Below are 24217 nucleotides of genomic sequence, written 5' to 3'. Positions count from 1 at the left end.
AATGTATCAATGTCTTTATAATTTCATGCTCCTGTCTACACCGCTTACTATGTCATCAATCTTTGTGTCAGTGGCAAACTTGGATAGATGGCCCTCTATTGTGTTGCCTCAGTCATTAATACATATGGTGAATAGTGAAGCCCAGCACACATGGGGAGCACTAGTCATTTCCTTCCAATTCAAGTACATACTCATTATCCCTACTCTCTATCTCCCACTAGCTAACCAACCTTTTAACCAGGTTAATCATTTGTTTTCAACTTCATAAGCTTTAATTTTAGCTAATAGTCTCTTATGGGGAACTTCACTGAATGCCTTCTGGAAATCTGTGTTCTCAAAGTTGTTCCTGCCCGTTGACATTGTTACTGCCAGGTTTACAGCAACTTGGGACCTGCCCAGGTGGAGACCTCATAAATATCAAAAATTAAGGACCGATGGCATCATCCAGACCCTGATGCAATCTTAATTGTCAAATGTGGCAATGATACTCGGTGCCTAGCCTTGAAGTGAAACCCAGTGGCAGGCATCATTGTAGCCAGAACAAGTTCCATGTAAGTTTTAATGTTTCATATTTTTGAATGCTTCCTTGTGGGCTACAGATCCCTCCAAGGTAACTTTGGGCCTGACTGCCCTGGGCTTCCCTCTCCTTCCCTGAATGCAATTACCTCAGAACCCCTTTCCCGAACACATTTCTACTGCCTGGAACTGTTCCCTCAGATCCTCAGCAGAGGCCTTGTGAGATCCAGGATCCTGCTCCTGATAGGTGCTAATTCCTAAATTAAACCATTCAAATGACATCTGGGAGATAAAGCCACTTTGTCACTTGCCTTGGTCCATTTATGTTGCATTAAAGCCCTGAGTTAAAATAGGGACCATTACCGATGGCGCCTCTATTTTTTATTTCATTGCGCACAGCTTCTTCATTTGAATGTGTTGTACCTTTACTTTTATTGTGCAGTTTTTGTTAAAAGGCCTTCAGCTCAAAGATGAGGGCACCTCGATGCGGAAGCGCCCTTGAAGACTGGTGAGCGCGTTTAGGGAAGTTGGGGCCAGGAAGGCATGGGGACAACCAATGCTGCCAAGGGTGGTGACACTGTTTCAACGGTGTCAATATCTTGCAGTTAAAAATGTCAGGCAGTGCAAATGGAAGGATAAGTTTAGTGGTACTGGCCTTTTGAAAAGCAAACAGCATCAGCATATGTAGTTTAATAGGGTTGGGTCAACTACAAGGAAATCAATATGAAGAATGCGATGTGTGGCTAAGTACAGTTCAAATTTCCAATTATATTTGGATCTTTTTAACATTTCAATTTGCACTGTTACTGTATTGAAGTTAGATTGAGAAATTTAGGACAAATACATTCAGGTAATGGGTCATGTTAGAGTTAATTAGAGGATTTTTAAGTGGATGTTGTGCATCTCCAGCGAGGCATAAGGCTGCTAAGGCCTGGTTCTGGCTTCAAATTGAGTCAATTCATGACTTCTTCTCCTTGTATTTTATTTATTTTCCAATTTAAAAATCTAAGACCTTGATATTTATGGGGAATGAGATGATGAAAACTGCTGGAAAATGTGTGGAGGCCAGGACATAATTTAACAGCAATGCCACATTATAATACTTCTCTTCGATTTCCCTCTTGCCAGCCAACTAAACTAATTGCACAGTGAGATTCAAACCTGAAGCATGAAGCATCCTGCCTCTCTAAGGCAGATTCACTCCCTGGTCTGTACTGAGCTAGATCATCTGCAACTGCGTGATTGTCAGAAAGCGACGTTTGGCCACAGCAGATTTAGGTTAGAGAAAGGGGTATTTGCTGGGGTTCGCATTCCTGGTGAGCATTCAGTGACACCTGCTGGAAGTGTGCATGTATCCAGTGAGGATGTGACTGACTCAGCTTCACTGTAGTGTCTCCTGTACTGAAATACCCTACCAACATTCACACATATGAAATGGCCACTCAGTCAGGCAGAGGACAACCAACGCCTCCTCAATTGTATCCCAGCAAGAAATTAATAACCTTAGGTGTGGAGCAGAATAAACTGATACTAAGAAAAGCATGTGGCACAGGAAAGACTTGCAGGGTTGAATTTTTCAGCAGAAGCTGCAATCCCACCACCAGCTAAAATTAGGAACCAACCCGTTTTAGTGGGTGACAGGACCTTGGGGTATCAATTGAGGATGACAGCGTGCCCTCAAGAGCTGTTGACCTAATCAGGGGGCTGGCAGCTCAGCAATGCCACAGCCAGCGCTGTCCACTGCTGAGCTTGCAGCTCGAAGATGCGGGCACCCCGATGCCGAGGCGCCCTTAAAGACTGGCGAGTTTAGGGAAGACTGTTTGGGGAAGCTGGGTCCAGGAAGGCATGGGCATGAGCCCCCATTAAGGAGGGTCCCCTTGTTCCCACAGAAACCCACTGGGAAGCAACCCTTACTTGGGCACTAAATGTCTAAATTGGCTTTTAGGCGGGCAGCTGTGCCGCTAAGGTTCCCACCATTGGCACAATGCCATGACAGCGGGGAAACATCAGTCTCCCCTCCTGATGCCTTTCCCCCGCCATATTGCCAGCTATCTCAATCTCAGCCTGCCTCCAAAGGTCTTGGAAAATTCAGCCCATCAAAGGAGAAGTGAATACAAAATAATATCTGTGCCATAAGTTGAATTTTGTAACTGATGACTTGTACTTGCAGACACAACACAGAAGGGCACGTAAATATTAATCAGTAGACAAGTCCAGACTGGGCAAGTGACCTCGCAAGACATAGGATTCTGGATGAACACAATAAATATCTAATGTAGCCATTGTTTAATTGATCTGGAGCTATCATATTCATCACAGGCATCTTCACCATTGCCAAATGCTAGCAATATTGATGAATAGCTGTTTGATCCTAATGTAATTAAAGCAGGAAGAATGGTAGCTCTGGACCAGAGGGGATATGAAATTCACTTAAGGACATAGCTCCTTCAAAGAGCTGGACATGATGGTCAAATGGTCTCCTTTAGTGCTGTATGATTACATGAAGTCAAGAAGTTTATAAAGCTTGATTTTTCATTTTAGCAACAACTAACAATGCTTGCACATAAAAACTGAAATATAATGATAGGCGTATTTGAAATTCATCTCTGATCAAACATCATAATATAAATTGTTACAAATGCACAACTTTATAAGACAGTTACGTTTTAAACTGTATCTTTTAACTTAAGGTAAAAGGGAATGTCTGGAATGGGGGATGGTGAAATCATACTAGATTTTGCTTGGAAAGAGGCCAGTGTGGTTTGGTTGCCATGGGGAAAGTGGCCCAGCCGAAATCTGTAGAAATTCAGTGCTACTTTTCACATCTTGACACAACAGCCCAGATTTTTGCTCCCGAGGATGGTGCGCAGAATGTGAAAATGTTCTGGCTCGTTGTACCCATCTCGGGAATAAGTGCCCCAAATAGCAGGATCTTTTTTCCAGGGGTTGCAGGGGGTGGGGGGGTGGTGGGTGGTGCAGGTGCAAGGTAGAGTCAGGCCCACTTGCCCCGAACATAGATTGGAGGCAGCCACAGGGGCTGTTGAGGCACGCTGGTTAAAAGGCCTGCCTCAGTGTTCTGGGACTTCATCCCAGTTGTGTTGTTAAACATTAAATTCTTTAATCCGCACCCCTCACAATTCTCCAGTTCCCACCCACCCCCATGGCCCCTCAGAGCCCCTATGCCAACTTAGTGCCAACTCATCCCAACCCATTTCTCCCACCCATCACCGTTTGCCCTTACACCCTCTATGCCAACTCAGCCAGTATCCACCATGGGCAGACCTCAGGAGTTTTGCTGAGATGAAATAAAATAAAGTTCTAAATAAATATTACAGACTTCACTAATTCAAGAAACATTCTCATTGATAAAAGCCCATTCAATACATTTAAATCCTCTCAAGTACTTGATCCCTTATTAAAAAAAACAAAGAATTGTATTCATAACCAAATTAAAGAGAGCTAAAGAGAGTTATTAAAGGTAATAACTTCTTGGAACTGTTCATAAAACTGTGAACTTACAGCTCCCACTCCACCCCCCTCCAACCCTACTGTAATAATGACAGATTTTGGAAGCAGTCAATCAGTAACAATGCTATAAAGCCACTTAGGGTTTTGTCAACAAACATCTATTGAAACTGCAAGCACCATTTTTTTCCACTCACAGACACAGGCAGGCTCTTTTTGAAAAGTTAAATGGCTGGCCATTTAAATAGCTTGACAGCTTGACAGTCCCACAGACCCTATCTGCATTTTATGAGCATTAATGTCTACTCATAGCTCATACACTGCAGGAAAAGGCTCTCACTCCAGTGAAAATGGGATCTGTTTGGCCTCAGCATTGTGTTCAAATGGACCTGCTTACTTTGGGGTTCCCCCATATGTGAGTTCTAGTCCCATCCCTGTTCCCCTACCAGCAAAAACAGGATCTGTTGGAAATGGGGGCAGGACTTCCGAATCTAGGGTCCCAGTGTCATTTTGGATAAACCAAGGAGTTTCCATAACTCCACAAAATTGTAGGCCAAATGAGGGGCAACTGGTCTTTCTGAACACAGACTCACAGACTCAAGAGACTAGGAGAGGGAGTCCAAATACAGCTGCTGCTTTACAAAGCAGAGGAAAAGACTGTTTTGTGTTAGCTACTGAGTAGGATGCCAAGGAGAACTGATGTTTTATCCAAAGAGACAGGACTTGTGGTGATTTAAGGACCAAGGAGTCATAGGAATGTGCCTTGTTGCTGGAAGTCAGTTTGGGGATACTCAGGAGAATGAAGGGGCTTTCAAAGAACACTAAAAGACTTGCCCTGGTGTGGCAGGGAAAAGGGATCCTGCCAAAAAGCAAGGGTGGGGGGTGGGGGGTGGTGTGTGGGAGTTAATCTACAAGGCTTCGTATTTGCTGAGAATGTAGTGTAATGGACAAACGAGTCATAAAGTATTTTTTGATTGAATTAGTTAGTTAATGAGGAAGTACCTTTTCTGTAGTTTGACATATTAGTTGCCCATTAAGTAATGTTTAGTCTATGCTGATTTTAATTTTCTTGTTACAGTAAAAGTCTTAAAACGTGAAAACTTGTTGTGTGATTCTTTCCATCAGTCACTGGGAATTTCATATCTCTCTTTAAAAGTTACCAATCTCTACGGGGATCATAACAAAATAAATTACTTTTATTATTTACCTGCAATCCTGAAAGCTGATTAAAATCCTGAGGCTGCAAGTGTTGCATATACTCGAGATGGAGGTTCAATAAGTTACCTTCAACTGTACATCCAGGTTACTAACACAAAAGTGTTTAAATACATATGTTAATACAGACCTCATCTTCTGCTTGTGCCAATTCCTTCTTCAGTTCTTCCACCCGCAGTCTTAACTTCTTCACCTCCGTTTCATGTTGTTCAATTCTTCTATTGGAATGAGTGAGTTCAGCCATCTTGTCTTGGTACTGCTTCTTCAGTTTATTGTGGGCATGACGAAGGTCAGAAAGTTCCTGGAGTTCCAAATTTTAAAAAAAACAAGTTATTAACTTAGGCACATTTACAGTTTCTTTTTGTTCATTAAATCTAAACTAAGGTTCATGACACAGGGCACCACCAAGGATTACAAGGGAATACAAGAGAAATCAAGAAGCAAAATTTAAATAGTGTTAAACTTGAATTTTAAAATAAATCTGCAGGCTGTAAGACTAAGTGCTGACTGATGGAAGTAAGTCTTTCTATAGTCTTGATGTTCTCGAATGAATGAATCTTGCTCTATCCGATGCTCAGAGTCTTGCCTGGTACCAGAGTAAAGTAGTTATGGTAATGGGCTAGTGACCCAGTCAGTGTTACTTTAAATCCCACACTTGTAAATTATAACATTAAATTCAACAAAGCTGGTGATTTATGTAACCCCAAAGCAAAGAGATTACCATCAAAGTCCACTAGCTCACTAAAGCCTTTCAGGGAGGGAAACTTGTCACTCCTCCCTAATCTGACCTGTATGTGACTTTTGACACCCTCGCTCAGCTAGCAAATCAGTCAGCTGTCGCATCAATGAGGAATGGGCAGTAAATGTGGCTATGCCAGCATTTCCCATGTACCCAAAACTGATCATTTTCAGTCACCCTTCCTCTACCACCTTGAGCAGGAATCTATCCATTTCCTTTTGATCATCTCCTTTGCATTTGACTCAGTTGGCAACATTATTACCTCTGAGCATGAAGGTTGTGGGCTCATGTCGGATTTCAGGACTTGAGTACAAAATCTAAGTTTCACACTTCAGTGCTACACTGAGGAACTGCTGCTCATCCGAGGTGCTGGGTTATGTTGGGATAAGGCACAAAACTAGGATCCGTTTCCCTGGCCGGGATCTTCCGTGCCTGCCAGCGTCGGACGCGTTCAGTAGCGGGAGCAGACAATATGGTGCGATCGGTTTCACAACGGTGTGAAACCAGTTTGCGATCATCCACTCAGCCTGCCAATGTCGGCCACATTCTCCAACATCGGACGTCAGGAACCTCATTGTAATACATCAGCATATTATTATTAGGCCAGCCCACCCGAATTTCCTCCCCCAACCAATCCCCCAGCTGGATCATCCGCCCACATAGGCTGGAAAACACGCCGACGTGTTTCACAACAACACATAAGCAACGTGCACTTGGCAGGCCGCACTTCGCTCAGGACTTCAGGATTTGTTTGCCTGCCCTGCTTCGGTCTGCATTCGCAGTCATCAGTACCAGGCTTCACAGGCAGCACCACATCACTTTTAGTGGGGCTCACGAGTAGGTGTCTACCAACCAGTTCAGTCATTTGTGGGTGGCTTTTCAATGGCTGCAGGGCTAAGGGTTACTTGTCAAAGGAGGAGAAGTGGCCTCAGGCAAGGGGAGAGGCTGCAGGACAAGAGCTGTACTGGGGAAGGAGCGTAACCCAGGGTGTGTGCGGGGACACATGTTGATCTGTGCAAGTGGCCTCAAGATGGTGAGGGCTGAGGAGGCAGTCTTCAGAGGAGATGAGGCCAGATAACATGTGAGGGTATGTGTGTGAGAATGGGTGGTGATGTTCCTTGTGCTGGCAGATAGTGAGATACCAGTGAATGTGTAATGGGCTTGTGTGCGTGAGTTTAGAGTGATGAGTTGGTTGCCATACCCTGGCTGCACGGATGAGATCATTCATCCTCTGTCTGCATGGAATGGCCAACAGCTACTGTCCAGCATTGGCACTGATCACCACTGCCATCGCCTACCAAGCCGTAGCAGTAATGTTGCTGTCCCTCCTGTTGCCAAAGCTGGGGTAGAGGACATTACAGCGGGCCTCCACAGTGTCCAAAAGAAGCTCAAGGACTGCAGTCTTCTTGCCATTCGGGGCCATGTCCTGGGCTGGAAGGACTGAGCGCGGCTGTACTTCAAATGTGGTGCCTGGAGTGATGAAGCTGCGAGGTGACTGCGTGGCAGGCGAATCAGAGCCCACCCACCATGGAAACTGCGTGTTTCTTGGGAATGCATAAATAATGTGGCGAGTTTGGGACGATACAGTGTGAAAACCCGCCATCGCATCTGGCGGGTAAAACGTCATTTTACCCATCCGCTACTGCACTTAGTGCAAATCTAGGACGATTCTGCCCCCGTTCAGGTGAATGCTAAAGATGTCATGATACCATTTAGAGTTAAAGAGAGTTCTATTGATGTCCTAGTCAACATTGGTCCCTGAATCAATACTATGAAAAACCAAATTAACTGCAGTACACATTCTCATTTGCTGTTTATTAGTTTTTGCTGTGTACAAACTGGAGGTCGTGTTCACCTGCAAAACAATAGTGATCGCACTTATAAGAAAGCACTTTGGGATTTGAGGATTCTGAGAATTTAATAAAAAACAACCCCTTTCCTTTCTTTTATACTTACCGCATTAAGATAGTCAGACTGAAGTCTTTAAGAAAGTATTTCCAGTTATAACAAGCAAACAAGTAGGTCAACATTCTTTCACATCTGGCAATATTCAGAAAAGGTTAGCTCCTTTAAAATGTTGCCTGTATTTTTAGAGAGCAGTGCCATCTGAAAGATGTATAATATCCCACAAAGGATCACACAAAAGACAGCGGAACTATACACAATAGATTAATGGGAGGGATAAGAGACTGGCTGCTATTGTTTCTGGGCTACATGGAAGTCTACACAGCTGCACACACATTAGTCTCTGCCATCTGATGGATTATGATTTGTTTTGATGAATCTGCTGAAACCAAGGCGATGATAGAAACTATCACAGCTCAGTTCAGAAATTAGGACCTCGACTTTCATCCTCGAGTTGGATATGCAGAGTCGGGAGGTTCCCTGGCTCTGCAAATTGAACCTCACTTTCCGTTGCCGGCGGGTGGCAGGGAGTGGGTGGGGAGTGGGGTGCACGTGGGCTGAAGTTGAAGTCAGGGTGGGTGAACCCAGATCGAGTGTGGAGGCTGCCATGTGGGGATGCAAGCTGGGTGGAAGGCCTACCTCTGTGCACCAGCACTGCATTTGAATAAAAGATTAAAATAAACAACAGTCCTCCAGCCCTCACCCCCAACACATTCCTGATGGCCATCCATGCCACCCTATGCCAAACCATGTCCTCCACCCATCCCATGGCCTCTCATACACCCTATGATAATCTATGCTTCCATCCACCACTCTTTGTCCTTACAAACTCCATGCCAACTCACCTAGTATCCTTGGACATGTCCTTGACAGTTTTGACAATTCCTTGACAGCTTTGACAGTTCCTTTACATTTGGACATTTCATTGACAGTTCCTTGACAGTTGATAGTTCCTTGACAGCTGGACAATTCCTTGTCAGCTGGACAGTTCTTAGGCAGCTTGACAGTTCCAATGAAAATGCATAATCATATTTAATTTTAACAATTCTGAAGGGTGTCTTACCTCTCCTAAAGGGTGTCTCACCTCTCCCAAAGGAGTACCTTACCTCTCCAAAGGGGTACCTTACCTCTCCAAATGGGTACCCTGGCTATCCAAATGAATCCACCAATTTCACACCTCCTCTTACCTGTCCTAATCTGCACACTTCAGGTTTCACACTTCTAGCCTTCCAAAATCCCACTTCAGTGGAGGCAGCTGGTGATTATGAATTATGCATGCCTGAACCCTGGCCCAACTCCAGTCCTTCCTCTGCGAAGATGGAAAATGCTGGGCCCCGAAGAGGCACTTAGAATTTTCGGCCATTCCCGGGATTTCCGCCACAGCAGAGAACCTCTCCATCATGGCAAAAGATCTGAGCCTAGGCTTTAGCATTTGAGGCAAATTAGAGTGAAGAATAGAACTGTTTAATTCCCTCATTGCACTGAGTTACCAATTATGCCAGTGTTTTCCAACGAGAGCAAATCTAAGGAAGACATTTTCCAAAGCAATCTCGTATACCTCTTGATGTCTAACCAAAGAATGAGATTAGTGAAGTCTTGGCAGCAAGTCACCCAACGCCTGTCTTTCCATCTGATTTGGTGCATGATGTATTGAAATCAGAGTGAGGGTAAAAGAAAATGAGGGTCAAAGAATAAAAAGATCAGGTATGTTTCCCAAAAATACATATTAGATAGCTTAACTAGCCATGCATATCATTCAAATCACAATGAAAGTCATCTGGATTTACAACTTGCTTTAAAGTCAAGATGATTATTATTTAGCACGTTCCATACTTTAATACACTACACATTGCTCAGTGTTCCCTGATCTAGTACCTACAATTACACCTCAATAAGATTGATATTACCTTCACTTGGTTCTTTATTGTATAAGTTTATTTGCACAGCACCTCTTGTATGGATTCCAAATATAGGGCCCAGGCTATTTATTTTATAGTCCAAGTTTTAGGAAAAGAAAAAGCAACACGTTTCTCCCCTTTTGATAATCTTTATACTCCTGCTTAACTTCACTCCTTTGTGGCTTCAACTTATTCCCTGACTAAAAACCCCTATTCTCCCTGTTGATGTCCATCTCATAATTAATTACTTGGAATGTACAAGGGAAAAATGGGTTGTTTTTCTCTCCCTCAACCCTCAAAAGGCCAGGCAAGATTAATGTTTAGGAACTGCACTTTTACCCTAAATTCAATGCTGCCCGCTGCCATGGCAACACATTGCACCATTGTGGTAAACATGCACTGCATAATGATCAGAAGCGGGAATTCTGGCTGGTTTCCCTCATCTCACTCAGGGGCGTGGCAGCCTCTTGTAACATCATAGCTTCTGCCCTGGCTTAGAAGGGCTGAATAGCCTCCTTCTGTGCGGTAAATGACCCTATGACTCTATGAATGACTGATTGGATTTAACTCTGACGGGATATCAAATCCTTTTTTTCTGTAAATACATCAAATTTATAGGTTGTATGAGACCTTAAGAGTCATATGAGACCATAATCATATCCGTGGAAAATGCTGCACAATCATGAAGTTGAAACGTTGCTATATATTAAGCAGTGTTTCATTGCTACTATTGAATTATGTATTATTGGGCCATCTTCCTAACCCACAACACACAAGGTCTTTCAATTAACCAGTTCACATTTCCAATGGATCTAGAAGTTTGAAGAACGATAATCATCAACTAATGTAGCACCACATGCTCTTCTAAGATCCTGCAGGGTTGTATTTGGTATTCAACAAAGCCCAAATTCTGTCCACCTAACTCAAAATTGCAAGGTGAATGGAGACTAATGATATACAATTTCCTGGGTGCCCTAAAGATGAATTTCAGAATGTTCAATAGCCATGTTCAGGCTGGTTCGAAGAGAATTGCACTCAGAACTAATCCTTTGTTCCATGATGACATGTAAGATTTACAATAATAACGTTTTACCAAAAATAAATTCTAGTAAAAATTTTGCTTGCTGTAATAGAATTTGATTGTATTAGCAGCTTCAGTATTTCAGAGCTTGGGCGATTGACAGTTTGATGAAATAGCAAAAGCTGTTTTTTCAAGATCGGTGATGGGGAAACAGCTCAGCTTGAAATCGGTGAGGTTGACGTTCGTTCTGAGGCTGCAAAACAAACTAGGTTCGACTTTCCTGCTTCTTTTTCTTTTGAATTGATCTCAAATTAACCACATGTCTTACAACATTCACCAAGTTTCTTCCACTGCCGTTCCTACATCGAAGTGCATGTTTTTGAAAAGGCCAATTAAGGGAGAGATTAGGGGCGGAATTTTGCGGCCCATCCCGCCGGCGGGATCTTCCTGTCCCGCCGAAGCCGATGGGCTTTTGAACAGCTCGCCGCATTTTACAGCCCCACCCCCGCCGCAACGAGGGCTGTAACATTCCGCCCTGGGTGAAGACAGGCGTTTTTGAAAAGAGACAGCAATTGTCATTGATCTGTGAAATATTTTCATGGAATGATCGCTTTGAATTTTTGAAATCACCATGCTGCAAATTCACCAAAACAACTCATTTGATCTAACTAGTGAATTAACTGAAGAATTTTTTTTTACATAAGAAATGAAATTGCACAGTAAGTTTGTTTACTGCCTCCTGCTTTAAGTGTAATCCTGAATAAATAGAACATGCAAGCGACTAACAACAACTGCAATGACTACTGCGTTAAGAGTTAAAGGGGGAAAAAAAAGGTTGAATGCGTATTCCAGGCTAACATAAACAAAAATTGTCTATAGTACAACAACATTTGATAGTCAGGGGGTTAACCTCACTTCTACGAGATAACCTTCAGCTAAATGTGCTTTCCATTCTGCTGAATAAAAATCAAAATTTCAATCTAACTCTTGTCACAGCTGATACATCATATGTTCACGAAATCGCTGACTTGCAATCGATTTGGGTCATCTTGTTGAGAGGCAAATGTTGAATTTGACTATTACATTGCAGCCCTTCCAGGCAGATATTAAGGAGACTCAATTCAGAGGTGGTTAATGTTCTGCCTCAGGCATTGTTTGGCAATATGCACAATTCTTGTAATTCACATCATTCCACACAATAGAATAATGGGATGCAGTTTGTGAAGAGAAGAAATGTTATAACACTTTATACTATAATATCACTTCAGTATTGTATGGATCTCAGTTTTGTGCATCTGACCTAAAGAAAAAGCCAGTTGCACTATTAGTGAATTGGACCATTTGTTTTTTAAATGCCTGCAACAAGCAGAGAATTAAACAAGCAATTACTGATGAATGTAATGTTTGGGGCACATACAAATATTTTATTGTAGGTGGGTTTTGCCAAAATCATTTTGTTGTTTATATTATTGTCATTTCTCATTCTATTGTGCTCCCATATTGCTCTGGTAGGAGCACTGTGCAGATATGATTATTCATCCCATGTCCCTCAACAGGATGTCTATTTGCTTTGACCTTCGGCTCCCAGATATTCAACCAGATAAAGCGAGAGGAAGCAAAGCTGACAAGTGGAAATGGACCTGACAGCACACGCTCTTCCTAGCTTTGTGTAACACTACTTGAAGAGCTAACCTTACAGCTTCGCAACCAAACTGCCAACTGCCATTTCCACAGCTTCAGTTGACAGTGATTGACCTTGGTGCAATTAACCAAAACATAACAATATTCAAATACAATAGTGCTAAGCCATCACAAATAAACAAGCACAATTAGAAGGGTGTCATTGGTTCAAAATATGACACTGTTCAATGGCTAATATTCTCCCTATGGATTGATTTGCATGGATCTCTTTTCAATTGCTTTAAGTCTCAGTAACTAATTACTGTTCATGCTTTTTGGTTAATTGAAAGTCACACATTGATTTTTAAAGTCTGCACGTACTCCAATAACAATATTATAAAAAGAAAGCAACAAACCTACAATATTTTTCTTTTCACAAAAAACTGAATGCAACAAAGAATCGTAAAGCTAAATCCCAATAGATGTAGCCCAGGTGTCTCTGTATGGTGTTTATCAAGGGTTGGGTTATTGGATGTCAAATGTAATATTACTGCTGATGACCCTCTTTATAAAGGTAAGTTGGGCCAAACAAACCATATTTAAAATTTAAGACATCAGGTAAAAGATATTAAAAGTTTGTCTAAATAGATGTGGTGATTCTATTTATAAGTGCCAATTCATTATTTTCTTCTAACCCTGAATAACATTAATTGGCAGAAGAAGAGAAGAATGTATATAGATATATTAAATATATATACAATATATATAGTTAACACTTTTAACATAGATATTTTCAAAAGGTGAACTTGTCTAAAGCAACAATGAGAGCACTATATCGGCCCTCAAGATAAAGAGGGAAGGGTGGGATAGAAAAATTACCTGCAGCTCCTGTGCCTAATCACTATCCAAATATCTTTGCTGGAAGTAGCTATGTCTCAGTGTTGGGTGAAACATATGAACAAGGAGCAGGACTAGGCCATCTGGCCTCTCGAGCCTGCTCCACCATTCAAAAAGATCATGGCTGATTCGATAGTAACCTCAAATCTGCATCCCACCGACCCCCAATAACCTAACACTCCCTTGCCTACCAAGAATCTATCCGCCTCTGTCTTAAAAATATTCAAAGACTCTGCTTCCACTGCCTTTTCAGGAAGAGACTCATGGCTCTCCGAGAGAAAAAAATTGCCTCATCTCAGTTTTAAATGGGCAACCCTTATTTTTAAACAGTGACACCAGTTCTAGATTTTCCCACAAGAGGAAACATCCTCTCCACATTCACCCTATCAAGGCCTCTCAGGATCTTATATGTTTCAATCAAGTCACCTCTTAATCTTCCAAACTCTGGCGGATACAAGTCTAACCTGTCCAACATTTCCTCATAAGACAATCCGCTCATTCCAGGTATTAGTCTGGTAAACCTTCTCTGAACAGCTTCCAAAGCATTCACATCCTTCTTTAAATAAGGAGACCAATACTGTACACTGTACTCCAGATGCGCTCTGTATAACTGAAGCCGAACCTTCCTACTTTTGGTATTCAATTCCTCTTGCAATAAATGCTAACATTCTATTAGCTTTCCTTATTACTTGCTGCACCTGGAGGGAGGCGATGGCATAGTGGTATTGTTGCTAGATTAGTAATCCAAAGACCCAGGGGAATGCTCTGGGTTCAAATCCCACCACAGCAGATGGTAGAATTTAAATTCAATAAAAAATCTTGAATTAAAAGTTGGATTGTTGTAATGCCCTTTCAGAAAGGAAATCTGCTGTCCATGGCTTACATGGTTGACTCTTACATGCCCCTCTGAAATGGTTGATCAAACTGCTACAAAGCCTCAAAAAAGGAATGAAACTGGATGGACTACCCAGCATCGACCTAGGCACCAGAAACAACAGTCCTCTTTCCTAACACCTGGCTAGTGCCAAAATTGGGAGAGCTGATTCTGTGAGGATGACAACGCAAGCATATCTTACAATCTTACAGATAATGTCCCAGACATGGTGTACAGTTGGGTGGGAGTTGCCCTGGGAGTCCTCAACATTGACTCCAGACTCCATTAAGTCTCATGGCATCAGGTCAAACATGGGCAAGGTGATGTTGATTACCATGTACCACCCTCCCTCAGCTGATGAATCAGTGCTCCTCCAAGCACAGGAAGCACTTAGGGTGGCAAGGGTGCATAATGTACTCTGGGTGGGGGACTCCAATGTCCATCACCAAGAGTAGCTCAGTGGTGCCACTACTGGCCAAGTCCTAAAGGACATAGCTGTTAGACTGGGCTTGAGGCAGCTGGTGAAGGAACCAAGAGGAAAAAAACATACCTACCCTCACCAACCTGCCTGCTGCAGATACATCTGTCCATGACAATATTGGTAAGAGTGACCACTGCACAGTTGTTGTGGAAAGAAGTTCTGCCTTCACATTGAGGATACCCTCCATCGTGTTGTGTAGCACTACCACCATGCTAAATGGGATAGATTTCAAACAGATCTAGCAGCTCAAGACTGGGCATCCATGAAGCACTGGGGGCAGCAGCAGAATTGTACTCAAACACAATCTGTAACCCCATGGCCTGGTGTACCTCCCCCCCACCACTCTACCATTACCATCAAGCCAGGGGATCAACCTTGGTTCAATGAAGAGTGCAGAAGGACATGTCAGGAGCAGCACCAGACTTACCTAAAAATGAGGTGTCAACCTGGTGAAGCTACAACACAAGGCTACTTGTGTGCCAAACAGCATAAGCAGCAAGTGATAGACAGAGTTAAGCGATCCCACAATCAATGAATCAGCTCTAAGCTCTGCAGTCCTGCCACATCCAGTTGTGAATGGTGGTGGACAATTAACCAACTCACTGAAGGAGGAGGCTCCACAAATATCCCATTCTCAATGATGGGGGGAGCCCAGCACATCAGTGCAAAAGATAAGGCTGAAGCATTTGCAACAATCTTCAGCCAGAAGTGCTGAGTGGATGATCCATCTTGGCTTCTTCCAGTGGTCTCCAGCATATGCCAATCTTCAGTCAATTCGATTCACTCCACGTGATATCAAGAAACAGCTGAAGGCACTAGACACTGCAAAGGCTATGGGCCCTGACAATATTCCAGCAATAATACTGAAGACGTGTGCTCCAGAACTTGCCACGCCCCCAGCCAAGCTGTTCCAGTACAGCTACAACACTGGCATCTACCCGGCTATGTGGAAAATTGCCCAGGTGTGCCCTGTGTACAAAAAGCAGGACTAAATCCAACCCGGCCAATTGCCTCTCCATCGTCAGTAAAGTAATGGAAGGGGCCATCAACAGTGCTAACAAGTGGCACTTGGTTAGCAATAACATGCTCACAGGCACCCAGTTTGGGTTCCGCCAGGGCCACTCAGTTCCTGACCTCATTACAGCCTTGGTTCAAACATGGATGAAAGAGCTGAACTCCCGAGGTGAGGTGAGGGTGACTGCCCTTGACATCAAGGCTGCATTTGACCCAGTGTGACATTAAGGAACCCTAGCAAAACTGGAGTCAATGGTGTAAGAAATATATCTTTTTATTTTCTGAATGGCTGCAATTTGAAAGACATGTCTACTGGAACCGGGTGAGAGGTATATACAATGTTACAGTCCTGGAACAGAGTATGCCATGAAAGACAGGATGGTGCCAGAAAGGAGTCCTGGGCCAAGGGAGCTACCTGGCAACAATGTTTTAGTTGGCTCCTGACCAGGTGACCAGGTTTTTATGTGAGGACAGTGCAGCAGAATAGCTCCTAACCTGAAAGGAACAAGACCAAAAACCTCTTTCTCCTGCGTGTGAAATATTCCAGTAATTCCACAATAATAGCTAGCGGGCTTTTTCTCCTCATATCTCTATAACCTGCTCCCTCTCTGAAAACCACTGTCAATAGGAAAAGGGGAAAATCACTGTTAGAGACATTGAAAGGCAAGTGCTCAACAAGTGAACTAAATACTGAAAGTGCTGGAATACCATCTCATGTCATCAACAAGAACAGAAAGGAATTTGGAAGATATCAATCAAAATCAACCCATAGAATCCTGCACTCTGGAATTGTGCTATTGAACTGTTTTATCCCACCCTTAAAATCCATGTTTTGTGTGTTTTCTGTGTCTTGTGTGTGTGCGTGTACAGGGATTTAAGAAGGAGGTAGAGTTTAAGTTAGAGTGTTAGAAGTTAGCAGTTCACATTTCTTTCTTTTGCCACTAGTTAAAGGTAATTTGTTCAATAAGCAGTTATTTACTTGTTAAGTTTACAAACCCGGTGCTTGTATTCTGGTAACCTAAATTAAACAATTAGGTAGAGTTGGGGTAATCTGGTAGTTTGGTCAAACGTTTCACATTTGTCGCAGCTCGGGGAACAGTGGGCCTCGGCCCAACCATCTTCAGCTGCTTCATCAATGATCTTCCTTCCATCATAAGGTCAGAAGTGGGGATGTTCGCTGATGACTGCACAATGTTCAGCACCATTCAAATACTGAAGCAGTCCATGTCCAAATGCAACAAGACATGGACAATATCCAGGCTTGGGCTGACAAGTGGCAAGTGGCTTTCACACAACACAAGTGCCAGACAATGGCAATCTCCAACAAGAGAGAATCTAACCATCTCCCCTTGATGTTCATTGGCATTACCATCACTGAATTCCCTACGATCAACATCCTGGGGGTTACCATGAACCAGAAACTAAACTGGACTAACCATATAAATACTGTGGCTATAAGAGCAGGTCAGAGGCTAGGAATCGTGCGATGAGTAACCAACCCCCTGACTCCCCAGAGCCTGTCCACCATCTACAAGGCAGAAGTCAGGAGTGTGATGGATTACGCCCCACTTGCCTGGATGAGTGCAGCTCCCACAACACTCAAGAAGCTCAACACCATCCAGGACAAAGCAGTCCACTTGATTGACACTGCATCCACAAACATTCACTCCCTCCACTACCAATGCACAGTGGCAGCAGTGTATACCATCTACAAGATGCACTTCAGGAATTCACCAAGGTTTCTTAGGCAGCACCTTCCAAACCCAACGACCACTACCATCTAGAAATATAAGAGTTGTAGATAGATGGGAACACCACCACCTGGAATTTTCCCTCCAAGTCACTCGCCATCCTGACTTGGAAATATATCGCCATTCCTTCACTGTCGCTGGGCCAAAATCCTGGAACTCCCTCGCTAACAGCACTGTTGGTGTACCTACACTACATGGACTGCAACGGTTCAAGAAGTCAGCTCACTGGCACCTTCTCAAGGGCAACTAGGGATGGGCTATAAATGCTGGCCCAGCCAGCAAAGCCCACATCCGATGAATGAATTAAAAAACCTAAAAAATTGGTCTTTTGCAATTCATGCACTAAGACACCCAGATCCCTCTGCATCTCAGAGCTCTGCAGTCTTTCACCATTTAGATAACACGCTTCTCTTTTATTCTTCCTGCCAAAATGTACAATTTCACATTTTCCCACATTATATTCTATTTACCAGATCTTTGCCCACTCACTTAACCTATCTATATCTTTTTGTAGCCTTCTTATGTCCTCCTCACAACTTACTTCCTACCTATCTTTGTGTCATCAGCAAATTTGGCAACTATCCTACCCATCCCTTCATTCAAGTAATTTATATAAATTGTAAACAGTTGAGGTCCCAAGACTGATCCCTGTGGCTGAGGGTGAGGAGATGGGGTCAAGTTCGTTTGTGTGCCACCTCCTCCAAGAACAAATGAGTGTAGAAACATAAAAACTCTGTTTCAACATAGTAATGGATATATTGGCTCTCAGCCAAGCCTCATTACATATTCTTGGCTGAGAGCCCAGGCATCCATTAGGCTACTAAAACCCCTGAGTCGATGAGAAAACTTTGTTTGATTGACATCTCTGGCTCCTGATGTCTGTTGTCAATTGCACAATATTTATTTACACAAGGTTTAAGAAGTTTCAAGTGCTTGCAGTGTCTGTTATTGAAACTTTAAAGGGTCTGGATGATTGACACTTTTATTGGTCTTTAGACAAAGGAATCTTAAAACTTTCTTTCATGCATCCTATTGCCACTTTAGGTCCATTTTTTCTGCACAGCGTAGAGTGATTCAATGAGCATGGAAGTGCCATAGCTTAATATAGGGGGCAGGAAGGGCCATGGAAGTGGGTAAAGAGACAGAGCTTGGCATAAGGGGGCATGAGAGGCCATGGGGAGTGGGTGGAGGGTGACATCTTGGTATAGGGGTCATGGGGGGCCATTAGGGGTGGGTGGGTGAAGGGCCATAGCTTGGCATAGGTGGAATGAGAGGCCACGGGGGTTGGATGGGGGGCAAAGCTTGGCATGGGGAGCATGAGCAGGACCTTTTGAATTCACCTTTTAAAAGGTTCCCTCAGGCAGACTATGGTTCACCACGCCTCTGACAAATTGTGAACCATGACTCTTTAATAACCTGACCCGACTCCATGAAAATCGCAAAGGAGTAGGACATGCCTATCTCTGCAATAGAGACAGGCAGGTTGGGAGTGCCGGGTGAGAGCCCACACATTCGATCCATCCTGCACCCTTAAAAGACACTGCTGCAAATTGCACACCCGGAAATGGGGTCTGCAATCCCAGAATCAGGACCCATCCGCCATTCTTAAAGTGATCCCAAGTCATCTTGATGCAGCAAAAATCCAGGCACAGGACTTGATGGCCAAGGAAGGTGTATACATGATGTGTATAACATTATGAGGGGCATAGGTAGGGTGGATAGGAAGGTACTTTTTCTATTAGTAGAGGGGTCAATAACCAGGGGACATAGATTTAAAGTAAGAGGTAGAAGGATAGAGGGGAGCTGAGGAGAATTTTTTTCATCCAGATGGTAGTTGGAGTCTGGAACTCACTGGCTGAAAGGGTAGTTGAGTCAGAAACTCTTGTAACATTTAAGAAGTATTTAGATATTCATTTGCATTGCCATAGCCTCCAGGGCCACGGGCCAAGCGCTGGAAAATGGGATTAGAGTAGTCAGATCTTTGTTGACCAGCACAAACATGATGGGCCGAATGGCCTCCTTCTGTGCTATAAACATCTATGAGTATATGAGTGGCCAGACAGGTTGAGCATCCAACACACATCAATAGCAGGTGGTAAGAGCCAGAGAAATTCCTAATCAGCCATGTCATGGGAAGAAAGTTGGAGCCTCTATCATCACTATTCATAGCTCTAGACTACAGCAACATATAATAGCGCATGCTGCCACAGTAACTCAGGGTGGGATGTTCCGGCCCTGCCCGCCATCAGGGTCGTTCAGTCCTACCGAAAGCCGATGGGCTTTTGGCTGAGCCGCCGAATCGTCAGAAAATCCCGGCCTCCGTAGGGGATGCCGGTTCGCTCAGTTGGCTGGATGGTCAGTGTGAATCAGATTGGTGCCAGCAGCATGGCTTTCAATCCCTGTTCCGGCTGGGCTGGATTCATATCCTGCCTCCTTGCCTATCCGTGGTGGGGGTCGTGCACTGTGGGTCAGGGAACGGAAGAAGAAATGAGATGGCCAAGGAACATCGTGCCATTGCAGTTATGTCAATCAGGCAAAATCATTAGTGACTGACGCATTTCAGCATTAGTTTGCACCAGTTATACATACTTTTCAAAATTATGATGTAACAACTTTTAATTTTAATTGCAGTTTTAAAACCCTGGTTATAGCTATGTAAATTTTCACCGATTAAAACATAGAATAAAGGCTTAAATATATGGATGACTAAATTATTATTACATAAATTAGAAAGGGAATTGCAAATGAGACTTTAAATTCAAAAGCACAAACTCCACCTTGCTGTTTAATGGATTTTGCTCGTCAAATTGATGGCTACTTTGCAGAATTTTAAAACTGTTATAAAAGTGTTAAATGCATTTTACAGTTCATAACAGCTTTAAAAGGTGTCCTAATTGTTTTAAAACGCTAAAAATCATTTTAAAAAAACGTAACTGTCCTTGAGCTGAACACAGGCCTCAAGGGACGTGTCTTTAGCTCGTGACATCAAAAGGGACTTTGCTGGCAGTATGCCGCACTTGGAGGCAATGGCCTGTAGCCTATGGTGGAGTGGCAACTGAGTCGGATTGCCACTCTGCTCGTCATTCCTTACCTTGAAATCCAGCCACTCCTATCTCTCCCGATGCAGGCCAGGCAAGATCTGTGTAGCCCAGCGTGCTCCTGAGGCCTTCTGCCCATGGCTGCAGCGTCAGAGGCAGGAAGGACACGGCCCCTTTCTTACAGCACTAGCTGCCATTAAGCAGGTAGGTTTAAGGGTCCAGCCACTTTGACAAGCTAGGGAGAAGGTAACTTTATACGGTAAGTGGGCAGGATTAGCAGGGTCCCGGGTTGTGGGTAGGATGGGTCATTGGTGGGAGGTCGGGGTGGGGGGGAGGGGGGCGGTGGGTTGGGTGAACAGTAAGGGGGTGTGTACAGTGGGGGTTTTGGGTGGCCAGTGGAAGGTGGCAGGGGGTGGAGGGGCGGTGGTTTCACCCAGGTGGTTATTTGTTGGGGGGGGGGGGGGGGAGGGTGTGGTCAACGTTGGGGGAACACAGTCAGGGGTGTGGCTGGCAGTCGGGAGGGATGGGGGAATAGTCGGGCGGGGTGGGGGGGCAGTTGGGGGTTGGTGGGTGGGGCTTGTTGTGGGGCAGGACAGTCGGGTGGGTGGGGGTGTAGTCAGAAGGCAGGGAGAGCAATTGGAATGGTTAGGGGTGTATTTGGGGGGGTGGGAATGGCAGTCAGGGGGTTGAGGGGGTAGTCGGGAAGTGGAGAGGGCTGTGGGTGTATGCAGGGAGTGGGGAGGGCGGTTGGTGGGTGGGGGTGTAGTCGGGGGGAATGTAGTCGGGTAGTCAGGGGGTCCCATGTGAGGTCAGGGGGGTGGGGCAGAGAGGTACTGGGGGTGTAGGGGGCAAATGGGGAGGTGTGGGGTAGTGGGGGGAATCCTATGGGTGGTCGGGGTGGATCAGTACTATAGTTATCCAAAAGCGAGAAGTGGTTTTAATTCTAACTTTCTCTGGATATCTATTACTGTAAGACAGTAAGAACCATCCAAAGTTTGCGATTTAAGTCGCATTATCAGATGAATCCCAGTACAAGGCAATTGCCCATTGGAAGTTTGAACTTCCTGGACAATTACCATGCAATCCTCACGTTGGAACTTCCAGCTACCCCTCAGATAAACTGCCGTGCAGCCTGCAAGTTATGGTCATGTTGCTTGTCTCGATGAAGGGCCCTGCCCTGGAGGAGGAAGAAGACTTCCCTGCACACTGTGAACCAGGTAAGTTCGTACCTTTTTGTGCAGTCAGCAGCGTACGCCACAGTTTCACCACTGACAGGAACATCCAGGCCACTAATGCAACTTAGGCAAACTAGGTAGATATTTCACTGGCCATGATTGCAATATGAGGGAACAAATTTAAGAAGATCACAGAAGGAATTAAAAGGGCAGTTAAAATAAATCTTTACACAATAGTTGGAATGTGGAATTCTCTGCCACAAACCATTACTGAAGCACAGTCCATGATTCTTTTTAAAAGGATCCCTTGCAGTAAAGCATGACATTAAAGCTGTGGAGAGTGAGCAAGACTGTGAAGTTGGATTGGTGATGCCTGGAGAAAACAACAACGTAAATTTGCTGAGCCAAACAGCCTGGTTCTGCACTATAACATCCTAGGAAGCATCCTGTGTATAGTCTGTAGGGTCTACAGGAGAAGATTTTCCAATGAATGGAATGTAGGCAGATGGACAGCAGAACATGCGGACAGGCCAACCATTTTCAGGGTTGGGCTTCAGTAACATGAGGATGACAAGCTGCTGCTTGAAATCACACAATGTAGCAAAGCCCATGCTGCTGGGCATCATAACATTAGGCACTCATTAGCAAGGCTGGCATTCATTGCCCCTTCCCTAGATACCTTAAGAAGGTAGTGGGCGCCCTTCTGTTTGAGCTGCTGCTGCAGTTTGATACGGCTGAGTAGCTGGCTAGGCCACTTCAGAGGATAGCTAAGAATCAAACACGTTTGGTGTGGGGCTGCAGCCACAGGTGGGCCAGATTAATCAAAGGCAACAAGATTTCTTTCCCTAATTAACCATTAGTTAACCAATTAGGTTTATACAACAATCTAACCACTTAATCGTCACTTTTATTATGCTACCCGCTTTTTATTCCCCCATTTTTAAAACTGAATTCAATTGAACAGTATGTTCACAACTTTGGTGTCGCATTTGATTGGAAGATGAGCTTCCGACCTCATATTTGTGGCACATTTTAAACTGCCTCTTTCCACCTCTGTAACATTGCTCGACTTCATCCCTATCTCGGCTGCTGCTGAAACCCTCATCAATGCCTTTGTTATCGCTAGACTCAGCCATTCCATTGGCACCCCTGGCTGGTTTTCCACGTTCTACCCTCCGTAAACTTGAGGTCATCCGAAGCTCTGCTGCCCATGTCTTAACTCGCAACAAGCCGCCTTCCCCCATCACTCCTGTGTTTGCTGGCCTACATTGGCTCCCGGTCAAGTAACATTGTGATTTTAAAATCCTGGTCCTTGCTTTCAAATCCCTCCATGGCCTTGCTCTTCCTTATCTCTGCCGTCTTCTTTAACCCCACAACCCTCCACGGTATCTGCACTCCTCTAATTCTGGTCTCTTGTGCATTCCCAATCATAATTGCTGCACCAATGATGACTGTGTCTTCAGTTGCCTTGGCCCCAATCACTCAAATTCCCTCCATGCACTTCCCTGCCTCTCTACCTTGCTTTCCTCCTTTAACACACTTCTTAAAACCTCTCTCTTTGACCAAGCATTTGGTCATCTCACCTAATATCTCCTTGTGTGGCTAAGTGACATACATTGTCCTACAGTGCTCTTATGAAGCACTGGGACATTTTATTATGTGAAAAGCACTATATAAATATAAGGTGATGTTCAAATTTTAAAAAAAGCAAAGGTGGGATTTGAGTTCACATTCTCTGCATAATTAGTCCAAGCTGGTGAATTACTCGTCCAGTCACATAACCTCCAAATACATAAGATAATGGCCATTTATTTAACTTAAAGAGGGCTAATTCACTGGGATGAGGCAAAATTTGAAATAAATAAACTGGGGGAGATTGCTCAACACATCACAAGAAGACAAATGGAACTTCATCAAAGGCAAAGTGCCAAGAATGCAGGGTAAAATAAATCTTTCCTTAGTGAGACTCAGAGGAGCAGCAGGGCTACCGTGAACCCCACAAGATAAATCTAGGCCTCTGCCGTCCTGAGCTCCCAGACAACCAGAAGCTTTCTCAAGTTGATGGGTCCCCACTCTTTGCCCTTTCCCACCGGCTAGCTGACACTTTTTTCGAGAAAGGATGAGGAGCTGACACCAGGCATTTAAGTGTGACCCAACAGTTTTTATCTGATGGACATCCAATTCACACCACCATGCGGGGTGGCTATCCACTCCTGCCAGGGGTTAAAAACAGCCCGCTAGGTCTTGTTCAACTTTTAAAGTGTACTCTTTCAGTGAACTGCCAATAATGCGCAGCACGCGTGGCAAAACATAGAACACTACAAATAGGGGCTGTGCACGAACTAGAGTTTAATTTATTTGGGGCACCAAGTCAACCAAACAGATCAAAACACATTTTTTTTCTAAAAAGACTTGAATTGACCCAGTGTAGATCTTGAAGTTCATCAAGCTGTTACCCATATTGTTACAATGCACAGTTTTAATGTGTGGCTTCATTATAAGTAGCCAATCACTGCTTCCATCCCTTTGAAACCCTTTCCCATTTGTTAGCATTGCAAAGTAGAAAATAATTAGTTCCACTGCATTGTCATTTTATTCCCCTGATATG

General features: G+C 44.0%; 1 protein-coding gene across 3 annotated transcripts in view; it reads right to left on the bottom strand.

Annotated features, from left to right (window-relative positions):
- LOC144679543 (coiled-coil domain-containing protein 102A-like) overlaps nucleotides 1–24217 on the bottom strand; it is a 632296-nt gene that overhangs the window by 274297 nt on the left and 333782 nt on the right. For 2 of the 3 annotated variants that reach the window (XM_078540034.1, XM_078540035.1), the window contains one exon: nucleotides 5327–5497. In XM_078540034.1, the coding sequence (XP_078396160.1) occupies nucleotides 5327–5497 (171 nt within the window). Of the gene's footprint in view, nucleotides 1–2868; nucleotides 3005–5326; nucleotides 5498–24217 lie in introns of those variants that run through there. The other variant, XM_078540037.1, reaches the window with a different exon arrangement.

The sequence above is a fragment of the Cetorhinus maximus genome, chromosome 4, assembly GCF_964194155.1.
Source record: "Cetorhinus maximus chromosome 4, sCetMax3.hap1.1, whole genome shotgun sequence".
In the NCBI taxonomy this organism is placed as follows: domain Eukaryota; kingdom Metazoa; phylum Chordata; class Chondrichthyes; order Lamniformes; family Cetorhinidae; genus Cetorhinus; species Cetorhinus maximus.
Note: the sequence above shows the minus strand (reverse complement) of the source record. Positions and strands in the feature narration are given on the sequence as shown.